The 24,963-nt window shown below is 39.5% G+C and overlaps 1 protein-coding gene across 1 annotated transcript in view; it reads right to left on the minus strand.

The window, feature by feature from the left end:
* Positions 1 to 24,963, minus strand: part of TMEM87A (transmembrane protein 87A) — a 72,937-nt gene that overhangs the window by 5,036 nt on the left and 42,938 nt on the right. Inside the window, exons 9-19 of the mRNA XM_011941199.1 lie at positions 23,624 to 23,807; positions 22,509 to 22,608; positions 18,771 to 18,864; positions 16,760 to 16,828; positions 14,275 to 14,383; positions 12,963 to 13,021; positions 12,054 to 12,157; positions 4,744 to 4,817; positions 4,272 to 4,333; positions 2,736 to 2,791; positions 2,216 to 2,246 (exon numbers count right to left, since the gene is read on the minus strand). Coding sequence (XP_011796589.1) covers positions 2,216 to 2,246; positions 2,736 to 2,791; positions 4,272 to 4,333; positions 4,744 to 4,817; positions 12,054 to 12,157; positions 12,963 to 13,021; positions 14,275 to 14,383; positions 16,760 to 16,828; positions 18,771 to 18,864; positions 22,509 to 22,608; positions 23,624 to 23,807 — 942 coding nt within the window. The remainder of the gene's footprint in view (positions 1 to 2,215; positions 2,247 to 2,735; positions 2,792 to 4,271; positions 4,334 to 4,743; positions 4,818 to 12,053; positions 12,158 to 12,962; positions 13,022 to 14,274; positions 14,384 to 16,759; positions 16,829 to 18,770; positions 18,865 to 22,508; positions 22,609 to 23,623; positions 23,808 to 24,963) is intronic.

A 24,963-nucleotide genomic window follows, 5' to 3' on the forward strand; every position in this document is an offset into this window, starting at 1 on the left:
AAGAGACATTTCTCAAAAGAGGGCTTCCAAATGGCTGACAGGTATATTAAAAAATGCTCATCATCACTAATCATCAGAGAAATACAAACCAAAACCACAAGGTGTCACCTCACACCTGTTAGGATGGCCATTATCAAAAAACAAAAAACAAATGTTGGCGAAGAAAGAAACTGGAACCCCTGTGCCTCGCTGGTGGAAATGTAAAATGGTGCAATCACTATGGAAAACAGTATGAAAGCTGCTCAAAAAATTAAAAAAAAACAACTACCATATAATCCAGTAATCCCACTTCTGCATATATACCTAAAAGAAGCAGGATCTCAAAGAGACATGTGCACTCCCATGTTCACTGCAACATTATTCACAATAGCCAAGGTATGGAAATAACCCAAGTGTCCACTGACAGATAAATGGATGAAGATAACATGTTACCTATATACAATGGAACACCTGTCAGCCTTAAAAAGGAAGGAAATTCTGACATGTGCTACAACTTAGATAAATCTTGAAGACATTATGCTAAGTGAAATAAGCAAGCCACAGGAGGACAAATACTGCATGATTCCACTTCTATGAGTTATCTAAAATAGAACTCAAAGACAGAAAGTAGAATGGTGGATGCCAGGGGCTGAGGGAGGGAGAAAGGAAGGGGTGCTATTCAACAGGCATAAAATTTCAGTTAAATGAGATGAAAATGTTCTAGAGATCTGCTGTACAACATTGTGCTTATACGTAACAATACTGTAATGTACACTAAAGGAATTGTTAAGAGGGTAGATATCATTATGTTTTCTTGCCACAAAAAAGCCTTATGTATACTTGCAAACTCTTGGACAGTGTTTTCACAGAGGAAAATATGCACACATGGCTGAACTCAGTGCCACCAAATTACTACAGCAAACTTGCATTCCCATGAAGGGCACAATCAGGTTTCACTTAATCAGCCTTCTCTGCTTATAGCAGCTCATAGAGAGCTGAAGTCAAAGGGAAGCCCTAAAGGCAAATAATTAGCAGAGGAAGACCTCAAGAGGGAGATGTGGGAACAGCAGAATATACCGCAGAAAGCAAAGTGTTTGGCAGATAGGTTCAAATCTGAATGGTAGAGTTCTCAATTATTTCAATGCATAGAACAGCTAAGGAATTTGATACTGTACATGCTGTGTCAAATATCATGTCAGTGAGAAATGAACAAATCATTTTTAGCAGCCAATTTAACACAATGAATCAGAATCAGACAAGATGCTTCCAAAAGGCTTCCTGAAAAAAAAAAACAAAAACAAACAAACAAAAACTCTATAATGACCCAATATTAGAACATGTCCAGAACTAGTTTCCATGAACTCAGGCCATAATTCTTTTTTCTTTTTTTTTTCTTTGAGATGGGGTCTCACTCTTTTGCCCAGGCTGGAGTGGCATGATCTCAGCTCACTGCAACCTCTGCCTCCAGGGCTCAAGTGATCCTCCCACTTCACCTCCCAAGTAGCTGGGACTACAGGTGTATGCCACCATCTCCGGCTAATTTTTGTATGTTTTGTAGAGATGGGGTTTCACCACATCGCCCAGGCTGGTGTCAAGCTCCTGACCTGAAGTGATCCTCCTGCCTCCACCTCCCAAAGTGCTGGGATTACAGGCATGAGCCACTATACCTGGCCCACAATCCTAACATAAGACTTCATGTGAAGCCTTCTAGATTAACTGTATGGAGGCAAAGTAAAAGATTAAAAACATAAATATTAAGGGTACTAATTATAATCCTTACTATCTGAAGAAGGTAGTGACATAAATATTATTAAATAGTAGGTAACAATTTAGATTTTGTTTTGGTCTACTATATTCCTTTCTCAATATTTTTCCTTATTATTAATTTTTGCCAATATTAGATTAGGGTTAAATTTGCATTTCTTACAGACAAAATAACTAGATGGTGGAGAGTACTGTACTTACTATCCAATTTAAACAAAAACATTCTCAAGTCTGACCGTGTAACTTTGAAAAGTGAAACATGCATAGACAGATGCAAAGAAAGGAAAGATTCTTGAATGTTTGAACTCTATTAGTATTTCTATTCTTATCCTTTTCAACTACATAAACTACAGTTTTCAGGCCACTACTGAGTCAAATAAAGAGAATCTCCACGAACAGACGATTCATGACTTTCATGACTTTCTATTTAGTCACCATATACACAATTTATGCATGTGTATTGAGTACCAACCTCATCTGAATCCAGAAGGGCTGGAAGTGCTCTGCAGAGAGAGAGAAATACTGAATTGAACAATGTAAAATAAAGCCACAAATGGTTCATAAAAGACATTGGAATAATGCAATTTAAAGCTTTTTTATAATTATCTAAGATTCGAATTTTATTAATGGCCCTTGTAGGGAAAATAAACAGCAAATACAATAAGCAACAGTTACAGCAATTGTACAGAAAAAAAACGTATTTTGCAATGCGACAGGACCAATGTTTCATTAAAATTATAGCCCTGGAAAGGAACTAAAAAATTTCAAAAGGAGTATCCCATTCATTTTAAGATCTACTACATAGCTAAATCTTTCTAAGCAGAAATGTCATCTGAATGAATAAACCCAATTAATTTTGTTTGCAGATTATTCCTATTCTTTTATTTTTCAGTATCTTGTATTTTCATGAGCATAACTTGCTCATTTAAAATAACAACAAAGTAGTACTAACTTTGAAATAGGATTCTTGTCGTAATCATTCAAAAACTTACACATCTGTCACAGAAGAAGGAACATTCTCTTCTACCCACTTCAAATCATCTTCCTGCTGGGAACATACAAATACCATTCGTTACTAAAATGCACCACATAATACATCTCAAGTAAGGACATAAAGGTCTTAAATCTTGTCTTTCGTAATTCTGTAGCAGTACATTCACAAATGGGACTGCTGACAGAAAAGTCAAATATTTTAATTTTTAAAAACTTTTTTTTTTTGAGACAGAGTCTCGCTCTGTCGCCCTGGCTGGAGTGCAGTGGCACAATCTTGGCTCACTGCAAGCTCCGCCTCCCGGGTTCATGCCATTCTCCTGCCTCAGCCTCCCGAGTAGCTGGGACTACAGGCGCCCGCTGCAGCGCCCGGCTAGTTTTTTGTATTTTTAGTAGAGATGGGGTTTCACTGTAGTCTCGATCTCCTGACCTTGTGATCCGCCCGCCTCGGCCTCCCCAAGTGCTGGGATTACAGGCGTGAGCCACCGTGCCCGGCCAAAAACATTTTAAAAAATCCCTTTGACCAACATCTCCCCAGTTCTCCCACAGCCCCTGGTAACCACCACTCAACCCTCTGCTTCTAGGAATTCAACTTTTTTAGATTCGACGTAAGTGAGATCATGTGGCATTTGTCTTTCTGTGCCTGGCTTATTTTATTTCACATAATATCTTCCAGGCTTCTTCACACTGTTGCAAATGACAAGATTTCCTTCTGAGTCTAAATAGTATTCCACTGTATATTGAAATACGCATTTTCCTTATCCATTCATCTATTGATGGACATGCAGGTTGATTCTGTATCTTGGCTACTGTGATTAATGCTGCAATGAACACGACAGTGCAAGTATCTCTTTGACATACTGATTTCATTTCGTTTTGGTATATATCCAGTGATATGAATGCTGGATCATAAGGTAGTTCTATTTTTAATTTTGAGGAACCTCCATACTATTTTCCATAATGGCTATACTACCTCACATTCCTATCAACAGTGTGCAAGGGTTCCCTTTTTCCCATGTCCTTGCCAACACTTGTTATTTCTTCATTTGATAAATGCCATTCAAACAGGTGTGAGGTATTATCTCACTGTAGTTTTCATTTGCATTTCCCTGAGGATTAGTAATGACGAAAATTTTTTCACATACTTGTTGGCCATTTGTAGGTCTTATGTTAAGAAATGTATATTCAGGTTCACTGCCCATTTTTAAACTGGGCTATTCGTTTTCTTGCTACTGAGTTCCTTATATAAATTGGATATTAACCCCTTAACAGATGCAATGTTTGCAAATGTTTTCTCCCATTCTGTAGGTTGCCTTTTCACTTTGTTAACTGTTTCCTTTGCTGTGCAGAAGCTTTATAGTTTGATGTACTCTCATTTCTCTATTTTTGCTTTGTTCCCTGTGCTTTTGGGGTCATATACAAAAAAAATCATTGCCAAGACCAATGTCACGAACTTGCCTCCTGTTTTCTTCTAGTAGTTCTACTGAGGGTTGGAAGATGGGGCAAAGAACAAAGACAAATGGAAAAGTCATACTTACTGCTTTGTTAACTTTACTATTTCCATTGGGCTCTTGTTTGGTACTTCTCATTTTCATTCCCTCTGTAGAAGAAAACAAATGTACACTGGTTAACTTTGTGAACAGACTGACAATGATGGCAAAATGGATTCAGAACTTTTTTTTTCTTTTTTTAAATTAAAAGCCCCAAGGTTAGTTTAAGCTTTCTAATACTTGTGAAGTATACAACACAGATGTTTCTCCATCTTTACATGTACGCTGGGAAGTTCAAAGCAAAATTTTTAGCTCACTTCTAGCAAGTAAAATGGATACTTAATGTGCAATTACTTACTGAATTTACCATGGCTTCATCTTAAGATTCACAACCTTATTTTCTTTACCCTAACTTCATCCCATACCAAATATACGAACAACATAGTTACAAAATGATAAACAATGTACTTATAGAAAAAGAACATTTAAAGTACTAATAAGAGGTGAATTTTATGACTACCAAAGCTTTCTTTCAGCATAGGTTCCTTTTGTTCATCTTCCTCCTCTTCCTCAGACAATGGTGAAAAGGCAAACCTAACACAAGGAAAAAATTAGAAAACTTCAAAAACTGCTATACCAGTTGCATTTTACAAAACTAATTATTGAAACTGCAATTATAGTAACTCATTAAATCAGTTTAATAATAAAATTTCTTCCCCTTCAGAAAGCTTTTAATTGCCTATAATAGTAAGGGAGAAGCAGGACAGTATCACATATATGAGTGCAGGCTCAGCTGAATACTGCCTGTGACATTAGACTAGTTACTTAATCTCTCTGTACCCGGTTTCCTCATCTGTAAAGAAGGGGATAATAGAACACTACTAATAGGAGTGTTTTGTAAAAGTCAGTTATTACAAATAAAGTGCTTAGAACAATACCTGTGTCATTTAGTAGGCAGTCAACAAATGTTCATTCATAAGGATATGTATCAAATAGAATTAGGTAAATTCTCATCTAATTTAAAATCGCAGCTTTCAAATTGGGAGTTAAGAGAAGGCAGGCCTATTCCAGGTAATTTAAAATTTCAGCCTACAAGTGGGAAGCTCAGAAGATGAAGGTCTGATCTGGTATATCTCAGATGCCTCCTTTCCTTAACAACCTCCAAGAGATTCAGCAAAGCAGCTCCCAGACATGTAATTCCTAGAATGTTTTAGCTTTTATTTATTTATTTATTTATTTGAGACGGAGTCTTGCTCTGTTGCCCAGGCTGGAGTGCAGTGACATGATCTCGGCTCACTGCAAGCTCCGCCTCCTGGGTTCACATCATTCTCCTGCCTCAGCTTCCTGAGTAGCCTGCCACCACACCTGGCTAATTTTTTTGTATTTTTAGTAGAGACAGGATTTCACCGTGTTAGCCAGAATGGTCTTGATCTCCTGACCTCATGATTTGCCTGCCTCAGTCTCCCAAAGTGCTGGGATTACAGGCATGAGCCACCGCGCCCAGCTGAATGCTTTAGCTTTGACCTCACTCTATACTTCCCATTTTATTGTTACCATTTTCATTCTACCTTGCTTTTAAAACTCCCTTTCATGATAAAAATTCTTAATAAACTAGGAATAGAAGGGAACATCTATAACTTGCTAATGGGTAACAAATTCCATGGTAAATATCATAGTTGATATTTGAGAAGCATTTAATGTCAGAGTAAGATGAGAGGGCCCATTGTCATTGACTCTACTCAATATTATACAGGAAGGCTTAGCCAAGCTAATAATATAAGAATCAAAATTGAGGCAGGAAGATTATTTGGCAAGAAAGAAGCATGTAATGATTACTTTAGACAAAAATCTACCTGAAAAGAAAATGTGGAAATTATCAGAACTAACAATGTAACAGGAGGGTTGCTGGGTATGATATACATTAAAAAAGCAAACTGGGCATGGTGGCTCACGCCTGTAATCCCAGCACTTTAGGAGGCTGAGGAGGATGGATCACTTGAGGTCAGGAGTTTGAGACCAGCCTGGCCTACATGGTGAATCCCCACCTCTACTAAAAGTACAAAAATTAGCTGGGCATGGTGGCAGGTGCCTGTAATCCCAGCTACTCAGGAGGCTGAAGCAGGAGAATCCCTTGACCCCAGGGAGCAGAACTTGCAGTGAGCCAAGACTGCACCACTGTACTACAGCCTGGGTGACAGAGCAAGACTCCGTCAAGAAAAGAAAGAAAGGAGACAAAGCCAGAGAGAGACAGGGGGGTGGGGGAGGCAACAGCATCCTACATATTTGAAAAAGCTGTATATATTTTTAAAGGTTGCATTCGTAAGAGCCACAAAAATTTAAATCAGAAGTTACAAAACATAATTGAAGGACTAAAAAATGGAGAGATGCCATAGTCAAAGAATTGTCAAAAAAATATAATCTCCCTAATTCATTAATTCAATTCAGAAGTTACAAAACTTAATTGAAGGACTAAAAAATGGAGAGATGCCATAGTCAAAGAATTGTCAAAAAAATATAATCTCCCTAATTCATTAATTCAATTAAGTTCCAATCAAAATCTTAATAGCTTTTCCTAGAATTAAACATCTAAATTTTTTTATTAAAAACCAAAAGCTGAGTGTAGTGACATGTACCATTAGTCTCAGCTACTGAGGAGGCTGAGGTAGGAGGATCCCTTGAGCCCAGAAGTTTGAGTCTAGCCTAGGCAACACAGCAAGACCCCATCTAAAATAAAAAAAAATTTTAAAATAAAGGGCACAAATTTAACACCAAAGGCTTTTCAAAAATTTTTTTGAGACAGGGTCTCGCTCTGTTGCCCAGGCTGGAGTGCAGTGGTATGACCACGGCTCATTGCAGCCTCAACATCCCAGGTTCCAGGGATCCTCCCAACGCAGCCTCCCTAGTAGCTGGGATTACAGGCACGCACTACCATGCCCAGCTAACCTAAAACAACTTTTTTTTTTTTGTAGAAATGGGATCTTGCTATATTGCCAGGGCTGGTCTCAAACTCCTGGGCTCAAGCAATCCTCCCAGCCAGGCCTCCCAAAGTGCTGGAATGACAGGTGTGAGCCATCACACCTGGCCAAAGGTTTTTTTTTTTTTTTTTGAGGAGTTTCACTCTTGTTGCCCAGGCTTGAGTGCAATGGCGCGATCTCAGTTCACTGTAACCTCCCCCTCCTGGGTTCAAGCAATTCTCCTGCCTCAGTCTCCCAAATAGCTGGGATCACAGGCATGCGCCATCACACCCAACTAATTTGGTATTTTTAGTAGAGACGGGGTTTCTCTAGTTGGTCAGACTGGTCTTGAACTCCCGACCTCAGGTGATCCTCCCGCTTCGGCCTCCCAAAGTGTTGGGATTATAGGCGTGAGCCACTGCGCCCAGCCCAAAAGCTATTTTTAAAAGAGCCAGATAGTATGCAGCTGAGCCTGTACTTATAAATATGATTAGAGGTTCAGGCCCTCCAGATACCATGATTTATCAGAAGCCTAGGGTAATTCAGACAGTGTGCTAGTGATGCAGGACCAGAACACAAGAGACTAGAGAGCCTAGAATCAAGTAATTCTTGGTGCATGAACATCTTGCTTGTGATTTTTTTTTTTTTTTTTTGGACGAAGTTTCCCTTGTGTTGCCCAGGCTAGAGTGCAATGGCACGATTTCAGCTCACTGCAACCTCTGCCTCCTGGGTTCAAGTGATTCTGCTGTCTCAGCCTCCCCAGGTAGCTGGGATGACAGGTGCCCACCAACACGTCCAGCTAATCTTTGTGATTTTTAGTAGAGATGAGGTTTCATCATGTTGGTCAGGCTGGTCTCAAACTCCTGACCTTAGGCTATCCACCCGCCGCCTCAGCCTCCCAAAGTGCTGGGATTACAGGCATGAGCTGCCGTGCCCGGCCTGATTGTGAAATTTTTAAAAAGTCATTAGAGAATAATTTTTTGACCTCACCTTAGGCTAGATAAGAATTTGCCAAAATAAGATGCAAAATGTACAATCCTTGAAGGGAAAAACTAACTCCATATTTCTGAGATTTTGTATGATTGAAAACAGCATAAAAAAATCAAAAGATAATTAACTGGCAGAAAATACAGGCAATACTTAGAACAAACAAAATATTGGCATACAAAATATATTAGAAATTCCTACAAATTGGGCCTGGTATGGTGGCTCATGCCTATAATCCCAGCATTTTGGGAGGCCAAGGTGGGCAGATCGTTGGAGCTCAGGGGTTCGAAACAAGCCTGGGCACATGGCAAAACCCCATCTCTATAAAAAATAGAAAGATTAGCCTGGTGTGGTGGTACACACCTGTGGTCCCAGCTACTCGGAAGGCTGAGGTGGGAGGATCATTTGAGCCCAGAAGGTGGAGGTTGTAGTGAGCCAAGGTTGCTCCACTACACTCCAGCCTTGGCTTCAGAGCGAGACCCCATCTCAAAATAAATAAATTCCTACAAATCAATACATAAGTGATTGTTACAGTCTGAATGTTGGTCCCCTCCAAAACTCATGTTGAAACCTAATTCCCAGTGTGATAGTGTTGGGAGTTGGGCCTAATGGAAAGCATTTAGGTCATGAGGGCTCCACCCTCATGAATGAATTAATGCTGTCGTATAAAGAGTTTTCTGGAGTGGGCTCTCCCTTTTGCCCTTCCACCTTCTGTCATGTGACGACCCAGTAAAAAGGCCCTCACCAGATGCTGACACTGCTAGCCAACAAATCTCTGTTCATTATAAACAGTCTGTGATATTTTGTTATAGCAGCAGAAAATGGACAGAGACAATGATCAATAAGCCAATAAAAAATAAGCTAAAGATCCAACCTTAAATGCAAAAAGTAACTATTAATTCTCATCCACCAAATCTGCAAAAATTAAATAAAATGATGGGACATAAAAAGAGGGAAGAAGAAAAAACCCCTTTAATACCATTGTTATTAAATATGCAATTTCCTTCAGGTTTCTTTCGGGAACATAATCTGGAAATACTTTAAAAATTACAATACACATATCCTGCAACCTAGCAAATCCAAGCCCACTCATTAAGTATTTCTTGACCATGTGCCAGTGTGTAGTGAGAAATTAACCTTCATTGACTAATGTGCGGTTATCTCTACACCCATAAAATGTCCTGTCTTTATTTGCCTGGGGACTTTGGCAGACAGTCTAACAGCATGGTTTATGATAGGGGTTTTGGGCCATGCCATATCAGTTCTAACCTCCAGAGGAAATGGTATCAGCCTGACTGCCAGGAGGGGTTAGAAACTAAAAGTCAGCAACAGAGACAGTATGTGATTGAGCCCCAGTAAAAACTCTGGACATTGAACGCTCAAATCAGTTTCCCTCGTTGGCAGTAGTCTGTGCATACTGTCACATATTTGGCTGGGAGGAGGTAACACATTCCAATAAAAATCTTGAGTGCTGAACATCAATGGGCTTTCCTGGACAGCAACAATGTGTTACTACATTTTTGTTGCTGGGGAAAATAACTGACTTGAAGAGAGAGAGAACACAAGGAAAGAAAATACAGATTTCCCCAGATAGACCTGCTATCACCATTTTGTCGTAATACACCTTAACTGTAAGCATAACTGTATGCTGTGTCCCATGCGGCCTTCCAGTAAATCGCTGAACATTAGGATGGTCTTGAGGACCCTGACACACCGCAAACTGGAAATATCCCAAATGCCCATTAATAAGAGAATATGTTAACTTAACTGTACTACACATGTCCCATATTTATGCTCTCCATGAAAATGAATGAGTTCAATTAAACCTGTTACACTGGAAGGAATCTCCACAATATATTGTTACAAGAGTAATGGAAGATTCCATAAGTGAACAGGGAAAAGACACATTATAATATACAGTTAACACTGAAGTCACAGAGAAAGGGGGCAATGTTTTAAAAGAAAAGGGGAAAAAAAATAAGAGGGAAGGCAATGCAAAAATGTTTTAATGACTGAGGAAGGGAAAATATTTAAATACAAATATAACTAGTGAGTAACCAGTAGATCAACAGACAGATATAAATGAAGGGTCTCCAGAATGTGAAAGTTCTTTCTCAATAGTGTGATTTCAGATCTCCTGTATTTTCCTCTATTCTTTGACTTTTTTTGATAAACACACATAAAGTGCATAGTTTGAAATAACAGCAAGGTCATTTTCATGGAGTAAAAGGATTTCACCTATTTTCTATCTCAATCTTTCATTGGTAAGTCTGGTTATAAAATTAGTCGTTTACACCATGTTACCCTTTTCCTTCTTTGGTGGTATGGGTGTTTAATATAAGCTCTTAACCGTCTAAATGCAAATGAGTGGGGAAAAGAGGAAAAAAAGGCATATTCACAAAATAAAGATAGGCAGTTCCTAAATGTCTGAAATTTGCCTATAGTTGTACAAATCAAATTTACACATAGATTTTTAATTTCAAAGCTGGTTATGTAAGTTTTAATTTTACCCTATCATTACAAAGTGAGCTGGGCTGCTGGTTACAGAAGTTTTCTTTCCTTCTAGACACTAGACAGGAGAGACTCAGTATAAGTGACACAATTATATCTTTTTTTTTCTTTGAGAAAGAGTCTCACTCTGTCACCCAGGCTGGAGAGCAGTGGCGCCATCTCGCCTCACTGCAACCTCCGCTTCCGGGTTCAAGTGATTCTTGTGCCTCGGCCTCCGGAGTAGCTAGGATTAGAGGTATGCAATGCCATGCTTGGTTAATTTTTGTAGTTTTACTAGAGGTGGGGTTTTGCCATGTTGGTCAAGCTGGTCTGAAACTCCTGGATTCATGTGATTTGCCACCTTGGCCTCCCAAAGTGCTGGGATTACAGGCATGAGCCACCATGCCCAGTTGACACAATAGATTATATATCTATCTCCCTTGTTTACTATACAAATACTTACAGGCATACTCGGTTTTATGGTGTTTCATTTTATTGTGCTTCCCAGATTTTGTGGCAACCCTGTGTCAAGGAAGTCTATTGGTGCCATTTCCTAACAGTACTGTGCTCACTTTGTGTGTCAGCATTTTTTTTTTTTTTGAGATGGAGTCTCGCTCTGTCACTTATGCTGTGCAGTGGCATGATCTCGGCTCACTGCAACCTCTGCCTCCCAGGTTTAAGCAATTCTCCTGCCTCAGGTGCCCAAGTAGCTGGCATTACAGGTGTCCACCTCCACACCCAGCTAATGTCTGTATTTTTAGTAGAGACGGGGTTCCACCACAGTTGTCAGGCTGATCTCGAACTCCTGACCTCAGGTGATCCGACTGCCTCGGCCTCCCAAAGTGCTAGAATTACAGGTGTGAGCCAGCACGCCCAGCCCCTGTGTCAGCATTTTTTTTCTTTCTTTCTTTTTTTTTTTTAAACAATAAAGTGTTTTTAAATTAAGGTGTGTATATTTTTTAGACATAATGCTATTGCATACATAGTAGACTATAGAATAGTGTAAACATAACTTTGATATGCACTGGAAAAAACAAAAAATGCATGTGACTCAGTATCTGCTTTATTGTGATGGTCTGAAACCAAACTTGCAATTTATCTCCATAGCATGCCTGTGTATTTATTACAAAATGTCAGAGCTGAAAGGAACTTCATGTTGCTGGGTTGAATTCCCCCTCATTATATAGAAAGGAAACTAAGGCCAGAGAGGTGGAGAGGCCACATGCCAAAAATCGTGAAGTTAAGAGGAGAGCTGAGATAGGAACCCATTTCTTCTGATTCCAGGCCCAGTGTTCCTTCCACTATATGACACAGCCCTGATACTGTCTCCCAATGCACCACCCCTAGTTGATGACATGGTCATCTCATGTTAGCAGAGTAAACAGAAGAGTCCAAGAACCTTTGGTTGTTTGCAGATGGTCGCCAGAGAACCATGATGACAAAGAGGATCATGGAGAACAGCAAGCGCCAGATGGCGTCGTCTACCCACAGCTCCCGCCAGTCCTACAATACGGGGGAGAAGTACAGCATTTATAAACCTTATCTTAACCCTTTGTTCATAGAGCCTTTGGCATAGAACAAAAATCACGTATTTGTTCATTCAAGTTATGTTTACTAAGAGCCTGCTATGTGCTTAGTACTGTGGTAAGGGTGGGGAAACAAAGTGAATGAATGTAGTTTTTGCCCTTGTAGTGCTTACTGTTGTTAAAGAAAATGCATCAACGGAACAGAGTATTTGTCAAAGCTTCGTCATCCCTCTGAGAAGCTTTAAGAAAGGGTTTTATATAGGGTAAGAGAAAGTTACTTTATACAGGGTAAGGGAAAGTTACATGAGGTTGGTATACTTTATAATTTTCATTCTCAATTTTTATTTATTTTTAACAAAATAGAGCCTTAGCTGCTTCTAAAGAAATCCTATTGGCCCCAGTCTTTGAGCTCAGATCTTAAGGATGTGCCTTCTATTCAGGTTAGTATTATTTACACATATGGTACTTAATATTTAGTACTCTGGACTTGTTAAGATTTTTAGTTAAAGTAAGACTGGGTTGTAGCATACTGTAATTATAACTTACAAAATTCTCTCCCAAAACTGGGAGAATACAGTTAGATAAACAAAAAACTATCTACTATACCAAGCACCAAGATAGTATAGAATACCTAGGAGGAGGGAAGTATTACAACCCTCAGAGTAGCGACCTAGCTCTAATTTTGTATAAGGTATGTAACTCAGAAGAACCTTACTACTGTCATCAACATCATCAGTTGTTTGTAAGACAGTACATTATTCATAAATGTGCTTATAACTCACCGACTGACATGTCACTATTCTGAACTTCATGGTTGTCCAGATGATAAACACAATAGATGCTAACGGTAAATGAAAAACCAGGTCAGAGTATGAATGCTGGTTTACATCCCCAATTACATTCCCCCATTTCTGGTTAAGTGGAATCCCACACACCCCAAACTACCAAATACATCACAATTCTATGAGTTATTTTAACAAGTATATTCAATACAAATGTACTGTATACCTGCTATCAGCAAGGCTCATGATACATACTCTGGCCAATCCTTTCTGTATTTAAAGGATAATTTGGTAATAATTTTATTTGCCATCTGCTACATTAGTAACCATCGTGGTTGGAAAATAAGGTATTGGAAACAGCTCTTTCCAGCATTATCAACATCATTTTTTTCTCCTTTTATCCCTAGTATAGTAATGCTAATTTTTCTTTGGCTGGTCAGATGAAAAAAAAAATGGCTGATAAAACGACTGCAACGCAAGCAGAAGAGCTAGTTCCAATCATAAATCAGACCTCACTATTCCTGGTACAAGGGTAACGAGGTAGGCAAATTAGCCTAGTTTGGTTACAGTCCACCTAATCTCAATTTCTTACATAGGCTTGCTGACATATGGAAAAGCACTATAATAGCAATGTACCCTAATCTAAAACTCTACAACTACTTAATAAAACTAAACAAACATGTGGTAATGTCTTCTAAAAAGAGCACTCTCTGGCACTTAAGCTAACTAACCTCAAGACAAAGAATGCCTCAAGAAAGAATGTAAACAGAAGAGGGATAAATGAAGAGCTGAAATATGAGGTTGATTTCCAACTACTGTACGAAAAAATAAATGGTTCTCAACTTTTTTTTTTTTTTTGAGACGGAGTCTTGCTCTGTCGCCCAGGCTGGAGTGCAGTGGCCGGATCTCAGCTCACTGCAAGCTCCGCCTCCCGGGTTTATGCCATTCTCCTGCCTCAGCCTCCCGAGTAGCTGGGACTACAGGCGTCTGCCACCTCGCCCGGCTATTTTTTTTTTTTTTTTATTAGAGACGGGGTTTCACCGTGTTAGCCAGGATGGTCTCAATCTCCTGACCTCGTGATCCGCCCATCTCGGCCTCCCAAAGTGCTGGGATTACAGGCTTGAGCCACCGCGCCCGGCGGTTCTCAACTTCTTTAAAACCATAGATCCTTCTGAGAATTTGACAAGAGCTAAGAATCCTTTTCCAAGTGAAATATACAAAACTTTCTATGCCTACCCATGGCCTTTCAGGTTAAGAATCTCCATTCTAAACAGATCACATTTGAACTCCAAGAAGAAAGTCCCAGACTTACCTGCCACTGCCAAAATAAGCGTGTTGGTGAAATGCCGATACAAAGAGAGTTTTACAATGTTCCTCCGAAGTTTTAATAGCTTCATTGTTTGAGTCAGGCTAATAAATATGTGTTTGCAGGTCAAGGAATTCAACATTCAGGAAAAAACAGTAAGCTAGCCAATTAGTTTTCAGGTTTCTTTGAGGATCTGGGGTCATGCTAATAAACTTATAGATCTCTCAGAGGCCTTATAGCTCTCTTATTCTCAATCTCACAAACACCTCAAGATTAATAAGAAAGTCATCATTTTCTTTTCTTTTCCTTTTTTTTGTGAGGCAGGGTCTAGCCCAGGTTAGAGTGCAGTGGCACAATCACGACTCACCATAGCCTTGACCACCACTGAGGCTCAAGCAATCCTCCCACCTCAGCCTCCCAAGCAGCTGGGACTACAGGCATGCGCCACCATGCCTGGCTAATTTTTAATTTTTTTTTTGTACAGATAAGGTCTCGCTATGTGGCTCAGGTTGGTCTTAAACTCCTGGCCTCAACTGATCCTCCTGCCTTGGCCTCCCAAAGCACTGGCATTACAGGCACGAGCCACCATACCTGGCCGAAAGTCATCATTTTCAATGAGACATTAAAGAGAAGATAGACCAGGATAAAGTAAGAATGTACAAAATCACGAGAGAAAAAATATAAAAAAGAGAAAGACAGGAAGAGGCTTTCTAGAGAAACAAAAAAAGAAAATAAATAGAAAGGGAAATGGTAGAAGATAAAGTGAACATGAGTAATAGGCAAGGGACAGAGAGTTAACATCATCTTCTCTCTCCCTTTAAGGTGGGTAGCTCTGTTCTCATCTGTCCAGCAAAACTAGTTGAGGGTCATCATTATACTCATGCCTGTAATATCCCAGAGATCTATACTCAGTCCCCTCATGCCATCTTAAGGAACTTGCCATCAGTTGCCTGCATTATCCTGAATTAAAAGGACCTTACAACTGGTTGAGAAGCTCATACGGTTTGTTTCCAAAAGCAATGACTCTCCATTTTCAGAACATTATTCTCAAGTAGTAAGTTGCCAGAGAAAAACAGGAGGGGAATTGGTGAGTACTAAAAATGGTATCTGCTCTCAGGTTCAATTTTCTTTTATTTTTGAGACAGGGTCTCAGGGTCTCACTCTGTCACTCAGGCTGGAGTGCAGTGGTGCGATCTTGGCTCACTGCAACCTCCGCTTCCAGGGCTCAAGCAATTCTCCTGCTTCAGCCTCCCCAGCAGCTGGGACTACAGGTGCAAGCCACCATGGTCGACTAATTTTTGTATTTTTTGTAGAGATAGGGCTTTGCCATGTTGCCCAGGCTGGTCTCAAACTCCTGAGCTTAAAGCAATCTGCCCACCTCAGTCTCCCAAAGTGCTGCGATTACAGGCATGAGCCACTGCACCTGGCTCAATTTTCAGAATGAGAAGCAGATACAAAAATAAGAGATTTGACATTTGCTCTGCTCTTACAGAGCCTTAGCTGTTATCTAGTCATTGGGTTATCTTACTGCACAATCCATTCTCACCTCCCTCTTCTCTCAATGCTTGTAGAGGTTCACAAAACACTTGGAAAGATACTAATCTAGAAAAGCTTTGGCTATTAAGACCGAGGACACTTTTGAAAACTCTTATATGGCAACCCACTCAAATTCAGAAAACAATTTTGTTTACATTCACAGTATTTCAACAGTCACAATCTATCAGGTCAGTCATAATGAAAATTGCAAATAGGACCAAATATATAATAACCAAAACAAATTCAATATAAGATAAGGTCCAAAAACTTGAATCCTTTAGCCATCAGACCAAGTCCCTAATAAATAAATTTAATTTTAAAGAGCAGGAGAAAAAGATTGCTCAAATAGAAGCTTGTTTGCTATCTGCTGGTTGACTTTGCCTGTAAATGAATCAATTACTTATTCTAAAGGGTGGAAATCTTCAAACAATTCCAAGTCAGCTTTTGAATGAGGCAACAAAACACTCCATAAGGGTTAAAACCTACTGAACCTACACAGAGTTTCAGAAGAGTCAAAGCACGTTACATAGTTCCTGAAATCAAATTTTAAGGATCAAAATCGTTTTATAAGTTTCAAAGCATTAAAGAATTGCTAGAGACTAAAAGACAGAGCAGGACCAGCACAGCCAGTGATTCTAACACTAAATGATTAGGTACACAAATAACAAGTGCAAAATCAAGATGAAATGCTCATTTAAAAGAAAACAGCCAAAAGATTTTATCTTGAGCTCGGTCCACAGTCACCAATTTCCAATTTGATTTTTAAAATTAAAAAAATAAAAACAAGAAAACTGCTTACCTGAACCCTCAAGTTGTTAAGATTTAGCATGCACTATTCCCCACGCTAAGGAATAATCAACAAAACTGATAAAAACTCTTTGCAGAAAGATCAATGGAAACCCATCTCCAAGGGGAGAAAATGGACCGTCATCAAACAAGCCAATGAGAAGGATATCCACCAGCACAAGGCAGTGTCTAGGAAAGCCAAGGGGATAAAGGCCAAGGAAGCAAGATCAGTCTGGGCCTGCAGACAAAGAAAAAGAAGTGGTGAAAACAGATGTCTAGAGAGGCACAGAGAAGAACCACCACATGATTCTGCGTTTACATAACCACCGGAATGTTTTTGCATAAAGAAAATAAAAAGAACACTTGACACCTAATCATTCTTCCTTTCTTATAAACCATCACGTAGAATATACGGCTATAAGCATTTCACATAAATTGTCAGTTACAATCTTGAAACATACCGCTAACTACAAGTTTTTCATATAAAAAGATCCATGTTAACAAGTTACCATATTCCAAAAAAATTCTAATGTTTATAAGCCCCATCCTTAACCTATCATTTCCTATCATTGCGATTTTGGCTACAAATCTGAAAAGACTTTTCTCATATTTACAAAATATTGCTGCATCATATACAAAGAATTATTAATTTCCAAAACTGTAATACAAGATTTTACAAATAAGAGCTCACCCCAAAATAAAATGTAAGGCAATTATCTGTCTGAAAAACTATACTGCATGTTTCCAGGAGTTTATATAGAGTATGTTTTTTATATAACCCTAATTACACGATCAACAGGCATTATTGAAAGGATATCCATAAAATAACACAGGCATCAATTGCTGAGAGGGCCAGGTTTACTATCAGAGTCAAGGGATAAGAAAAATACTACAGCAACAGCAGAAGAAAGAAAATGAAATTAACAGAGGGTTAAAGTTGCTAAAAGTCTAAGAAAATTACACACAGAGGACAGTGTGATTTGAAAAGCAAATTTGCATCCACAAAGTGTTTTATTTAAGAGGCAATTTATTGCAAAACATATGAAGCCCACTTTTCTTGTGGGCAAAGCCAAGTTTATAGTATTTGCAATACTGAATCTAATAGGCTGCTGTGGAGTCTGACTTTTTTAAAAAAATAAGAAAATTAATTGAAATGGCCTAGAGAACCCTACTTCTTCGTATTAATCCAGTGGTAACATAAATTTCTTCTCTTCTCTTTTTTAAGGAAGAGGTAACACTCTGTTGCTGGAGTGTAATGGCATGATCATGGCTCACTGCAGCCTGAACTCAATCAGTCCTTCCACCTCAGCCTCCCAAGAAGCCAGGACTACAGGCACCCACCACCACTCCCAGCCATAAATCTCTTTATCACTTATATCTCAGTGCTTTGGTTTCCTTCCCTGGCAAAGGGAATAATTATACAATTCTCAAAAATGATGTGAAACTTCATTAGCTACATTTTTTTTTGAGATGGAGTCTTGCTCTGTCGCCCAGGCTGGAGTGCAGCAGCATGATCTCTGCTCACTGCAAGCTCCGCCTCCCGGGTTCACGCCATTCTCCTGCCTCAGCCTCCCAAGTAGCTGGGACTACGGGCGCCTGCCACCACGCCTAGCTAATTTTTTGTATTTTTTTTTAGTAGAGACAGGGTTTCACCATGTTAGCCAGGATGGTCTCGATCTCCTGACCTCATGATCCGCCCGCCTCAGCCTCCCAGAGTGCTGGGATTACAGGTGTGAGTCACACAGCAGGCCTCATCAGCTGCATTTTAAGGAAGTTTTTGAAACTCCAATGTTGATTAAGAAACAACAGTTACTTTAGATTAGATTAACTAGTAAGTGCATGACTCCAAAGTCTGCCATTTATTCAAGAATTTCAGTCTGGATTCCATCGATTAGAAAAAGAAAAAAAAACAAATGCAAGTCCACTGCTTGGGAGGAGGAACTAAAACAACTACCAATTGGAGACATGTGGAAAAGCATTCACTCCGGGCACACGTTAAATTTACAAAGCTCTAACAGATTAAAAAGAAAACATGAACTATACATACATTTTGAGAATCAGAGCCCAAAAGCGACTTAAAGCAAACAGAAAGAAGACCACAGACATTTCCGACTCACACTGTCAAGATGTAAACAATATAATTGAACTGACCACAGAAAATGAGATTAAGCAGTACTAACCCCAGTAACTCTGAGGACCCCTTCCATGCCAGAGAACAAAAGATAGAGGGCTCCTGCTACTACAACCTTATGAAGAGTGACTCCAAGGCGTGGCCTAAAGAGGAAGCAAAGAGATATTTGAGTACATATGGGACAAATTCCAAAACAAGCTAAGTAACAGGAACTTGTGTTAATTAATATAGACCAACAATTTAAAGCAATAAACAATATACACTTGATTCACCTAAGAGAAAAAAACTAAGACCTTATGGTTTTAAAACAAGATAGGGAACACTACAACTTAAGATTTGGTGTCTGGTTACCACATTTTAAAAAAAGTTTCCTTAGAGAGTTTTGACGCATATTCATAAGTAGTATAATGCACCCTTATAAACCCTTCACTGAGGTCCAACCACCAACCTATGGTCAATTCTGTCCCATGCGTACCCCATCCACTTTCCACCTTCTCATATTCTTTTTTTTGAGACGGAGTCTCGCTCTGTTGCCCAGGCTGGAGTGCAGTGGCCGGATCTCAGCTCACTGCAAGCTCCGCCTCCCGGGTTTACGCCATTCTTCTGCCTCAGCCTCCCCAGTAGCTGGGACTACAGGCGCCCGCCACTACGCCCGGCTAGTTTTTTGTATTTTTTTAGTAGAGACGGGGTTTCACTGTGTTAGCCAGGATGGTCTCGATCTCCTGACCTCGTGATCCGCCCGTCTCGGCCTCCCAAAGTGCTGGGATTACAGGCTTGAGCCACCGCGCCCGGCCTCACCTTTTCATATTCTCTTGATGCAAATCCTAGACAGTATATCTTTGATATATTTCAGTATGTTTTTAATAAATAAGGACTTTATTTTTCTTTGGTATTTCAATGGCTACAAAAGGGCCTTTCCTTTTTTTCTCCTAAAGAAACGGTCTCACTCTGTCGCCCACGCTGAAGTGCAGCGGCCCAGTCACAGCTCACTGCAGCCGTGAACTCCTGGGTTCAAGCAACCCTCCCACCTCAGCCTCCTGAGTAGCTGAGGACTACAGGGAAGTTGCACTACACCCGGCTAATTTTTTTTTTTTTTTTTAATGTTTTGTAGAGACAAGGTCTCACTGTGTTGCTCAGGCTGGTCTAGAACTCCTAGGCTCAAGTGATTCTCCTGCATTGGCCTCCCCAAGGGCTGGGATTACAGGCATGAGCCACTGTGCCCAGCCCACAAAAGAAACTGTTAAAAAATACCACCAAAATACCACTATCAAATCTAAAAATTCTAACAATTCCTTAATATAATCAAATATTCCATTACAGTTCACTAAATAGTATATTTGCAAGCTCGAAACCTAATATATGAAAAGTCTTCTGAGGAACTTCTGTTTGAAGGAGAAAAAGTTTTAGATCCTTCAGATTCAAAATCCTACACAACCAGAATGCACATGTTAACAAAATCCTTAGGTGATTCCTTAGTGTAGTGTAGTTTAAGATATGCTGTCTTAAAATCATGTCTGCATAGGCCTTACTAATATTTGTTCTTATATTTTTTGATATACATTGGGGAAAACTCCATATGAGCAGGGAATTTTCTCCCCATTCATCTTGGAAACCTAGAATACTTCCTGGCATATAGGAGGTACTCAAATAATTGTTAAATAAATAAGTTTTAAGAATTAAAATTCCCCATATCTCTAATCCCATTTAAAGCAAAACTCCTTTAAATGAATAAACAAACTTAAAACAACTAACCTTAATCCTACTTAAGCACTATAAAGTGATGCTATAGCTATAGCATCACTTAATCCCACTTAAAGCACAATTCCTTTAAATAATTATCTATACAATTATTCCAATTCCTCTCCTCCTATTCTCTCTGGAACGCTCCCGAACTGGGCTTTTGTACCTATCACTTCACCAAAACTATTACTGTGATGGTCACTACGACCCTTCATGTAGGTAAACTCAATGGCCAATTCTCACTTGACTTATCAGGATCACTTGACACAATCACTTCCTCCTTAAAACACATTCTTCAGTTTTCTACCCACCTCACTGGTCACTCCTCAATTTCTTCTGCTAACTACTTCATCTTACAGACTTCTAAATAATATTAAATATTCAAGGGCCCAGCCCTTGGACCTCTTCTCTATATATACTCACTTGGTGACCAAATCCAGTCTCATGACTTTATTTACTTATTTATTTTTGGAGACAGAGTCTCGCTCTGTTACCCAGGCTAGAGTGTAGTGGCGTGATCTTGGCTCACTGCAATCTCCACCTCCAGGATTCAAGCGATTCTCTTGCCTCAGCCTCCCAAGTAGCTGGGACTATAGGCGCATGCCACCACACCCAGCTAATTTTTTGTATTTTAGTAGACACAGGGTTTCACTGTGTTGTCCAGGCTGGTCTTGAACTCCTGACCTCAGGCAATCTGCCCGCCTTGGCCTCCCAAAGTGTTAAGATTACAGGCATGAACCACCATGCCTGGCCCTCATGACTTTAAATAACATTTGTATCTTCATGACTCCCAAACTTTTATCTCTGCCCCAACCTCTCCCCTTTGTTTCCCCTACTTAGTTACCTAACTGAACTCCAATCCTGCCCCTGCTCCACACTTATTTCACCTAAGGTCTTCCTGAACTCAGTAAATCTTCAATTCCATGCCATGTGATCAGATCAAAACAGTTGGCATCATCCTTAATTCCTATTCTCTTTCACATCACACATCTGATCCATCAGCAAATTCCACTGGTTCCACCTTCAAAATATATATAGAATCTGATCTCAACTCAGCATCTCTTCCCTTGGGTATACATATAGCTTCCTCACCTTCTTGAAGTCTCTGCTTAAATGTCATTAAGTGAAGCCCTCCTTGATCACCCTATATACAACTGCAAGCTCTAGCTCCAGCATTACCTGCTCCACTGCACTTTTCACTGACATATTAAAATATTTTACTCACTTAAATTTTGTCTTTGTCCCCTCCCTCCACAAATGTAAGCTCAAAATCTTCTGTTTACTTGCTATATCCCCAGGGCCTGGAACAATGCCTCGAAGAATGCCTAGAGAAGACACTCAATAAAAATAAAATTTTCTGGATAGAAAAATATTTTCAGTTACAGCAAGAATGAGTTTCCCATAAAAAATCTAATTTGCAAAAAATATTTTGGAAGCCCATAAAAAATCTAATTTGCAAAAAATATTTTGGAAGTATAAAGTCACTGTAAGTTTACTATAAAAGTCTGGTGTTTCAATCTTATTTGTTCTAAGCTTTCCTGCAGATGCTCCTCCTAGGAAGTGAAATGAAACACTAACATTTTCCCAATATTTACAAGGCTACAAAATTTCAGATACCTTTCTTGTTTCAGAATTATTATTATTATTATTTTTGAGACGGAGTCTTGCTTTGTTGCCCAGGCTGGAGTGCAGTGGTACAATCTTGGCTCACTGCAAGCTCTGCCTTCCAGGTTCACGCCATTCTCCTGCCTCAGCCTCCTGAGTAGATGGGACTACAGACGCTTGCCACCACGCCCAGCTAATTTTTTGTATTTTTAGTAGAGACAGGGTTTCACCATGTTAGCCAGGATGGTCTTGATCTCCTGACCTCGTGATCCGCCCACCTCGGCCTCCCAAAGTGCTGGCCTTACGGGCGTGAGCCACCGCATCCGACCAGAATTATTTCTTTTATCAACTGTTTCAGAACTACTATATTGGGAACACGCAGTACTGTTTTAATTTAATCAGCATTTTAATGTGCTCTTCCATACAGGAAGTTAATACTTACTTGACGATGCCATATCCCAGACTGACTATGATGACCAGGGTTCGAGCCAGTGAGCGTTTCACTGCTGAAAGCAGCTCTGCAAGGATCAATGCACCCTGGACTATGAAAGAGAAGGGGAGAAATGGCACCATAACCTAAGTTTGGCAACAGGCAAGATGCCAATACTAGACTGCTGATTTCTACACTCTTCAAAGTAAGCATTGATATTAGTCCTGCTAAAATAGAATACCTCTTCTGCAGCTTTTACAATATACAAGCTGATACCACTCACAATCTTACTCATGTGTATGTATGGCAATCTGAGTACGCTCAACTCAGCTGCCTCACCAACCTGCCCCCAAATTCACCAAAACTTTAACAGAATACCTCACCCTATATGGAGAGTTTGTAGCATCAAGACAACTTACCCCAATTTTTAAAAACTGTGAAATACAGCTACACATAGAAAAGCATAAAACACACTCGTGTACACACTTGTTGGCATGTATAGTTTCACTGATTTTCAGGTCTACTATTTTCAAGACCTTTCAAGGACCAGGGGAAATCTTATCAGTTTATCTCACAATAATGATTATGACTAAATTAAATGGTCTGACAAGAAAAAAACCGAAGCAATCACAAAAAACTACAGTATAAAACAACTTCTGTCATTACCAGTTCACCTTACTAAACCGTAAGCACCCTCCTATTTTCTTGATATGACTATATTTTATCAATTAGATGTACTTTCCCACCACATTTTGAGGTTTTTTAAATCAAGGTGTGTCTTACAATCAATGACATTTTACAATTAAATTGACACGGTTTACCTTCTTAGATGGGTAATAGTGCCTTAGAAATCAATGGAAATTGAGATTTGATGATGTTAATAATCATTCCCAAAGTGGTCACTACTGTTGTGACTTTTTCGAGCATATTTCAGTAAAATTACTCTTACATCACTGAACTCATAAGATTAAAAACAGAAGTCAGAATCATAGTGATTCTGCTTAAGTTACTGTAATAATTAAGTAATTGAAAAGTTAAGCTTATTTAGTGACTGCTGACCTTAGGAATATTTTCACACATCTCAGCTTCCAACCACTGAAACCGGCAAAGATTTTTTGGTTACTTACCAGATTCTCCTTTGTATCGGATATTCTGAAATTCTGCATAGAAGACAGCTTTCTCAAGCATTCCCAGGAATATGACAGCACCAATCCAAAACTGAATTCTCAGGAGATCTCTCCAGTAGCAGGCAGACCATGCCAGCCACAGAACACCAAACAGGACATATACAATACACATCACCATGAAAAACTGTTATCAAATTGGGTAAAAGATAAAAAGGAGAATTAGAACCAAGAGTCAAGTCTGTATATATACTATTTTTTTTTCTTTTTTAAAGAGATGGGGTTTTGCTATGTTGCCCAGGATGGTCTTGAACTTCTGGGCTCAAGCAATCCTCCCATCTCTGCCTCCCAAAGTGTTGGGATTACAGGCATAAGCCACAGTGCCTGTCCTGAATCAATATACAGTCTTAACAAGTTATAAAAATATACATTTTTATATATTAAAATGTATAAAATAGTTAAAAAATAATTCTAGTTAAAAAATAATTATTCCTTTGGAGCTTAACACTAATATGAAAAATTATCTTGTCTTAAGCAGAGAAGACTACATAGGAACTTGTCCTCGAGAGCGAATGCTCTCATATATATGTGTGTGTGTATATATACATATGTATCACATATGCATACCATATAAAATGTGCTCTCTATTATACACACACATATGGTATATATAGAGAGCACTCAGCCTGCTCTCCTATAGAAAAAGAGCTTTTTCTGGTCAGGCGTGGTAATTCACACCTGTAATAGCGCCTTGGGAAGCTGAGGCAGGAGGATTGCTTGAGGTCATGAGTTCAAAGCCAGTCTGGGCAACATAGCAAGACTCTGTCCCTACAAAAAATATAAATTAGGCCAGGTGTGGTGGCTCATGCCTGTAATCCCAGCACTTTGGCAGAGGCGGGCAGATCACATGAAGTTAGGAGTTCAAGACCAGCCTGGCCAAAACATGGTGAAACCCTGTCTCTACTAAAAATACGAAAACTAGCTGGGCATGGTGGCTCGCACCTGTAGTCCCAGCTACTCAGGAGGCTGAGGCAGGAGAATCGCTTGAACCCGGGAGCTGGAGGTTGCAGTGAGCCGAGATTGTGTCATTCCACTCCAGTCTGGGTGACAGAGTGAGACTACGTTTCAAGATAAAAAATAATAAAATAAAATAAAAATTAGCCAGGCATAGTGGCACACGCCTGTTGTCCTAGCTGCTTGAGAGGCTAAGGTGGAGGGTAGCTTGAGCCTGGAGTTTAAGGCTGCAGTGAGCCATTATCCATTATCATGCCACTGCACTCTAGCACAGGAGACAGAGTGAGACTCTTTCTTTTCTTTTTTTTTTTTTTTTTAAAGAAGGAGCT

Source organism: Colobus angolensis, unplaced genomic scaffold, assembly GCF_000951035.1.
Source record: "Colobus angolensis palliatus isolate OR3802 unplaced genomic scaffold, Cang.pa_1.0 Scaffold199, whole genome shotgun sequence".
In the NCBI taxonomy this organism is placed as follows: domain Eukaryota; kingdom Metazoa; phylum Chordata; class Mammalia; order Primates; family Cercopithecidae; genus Colobus; species Colobus angolensis.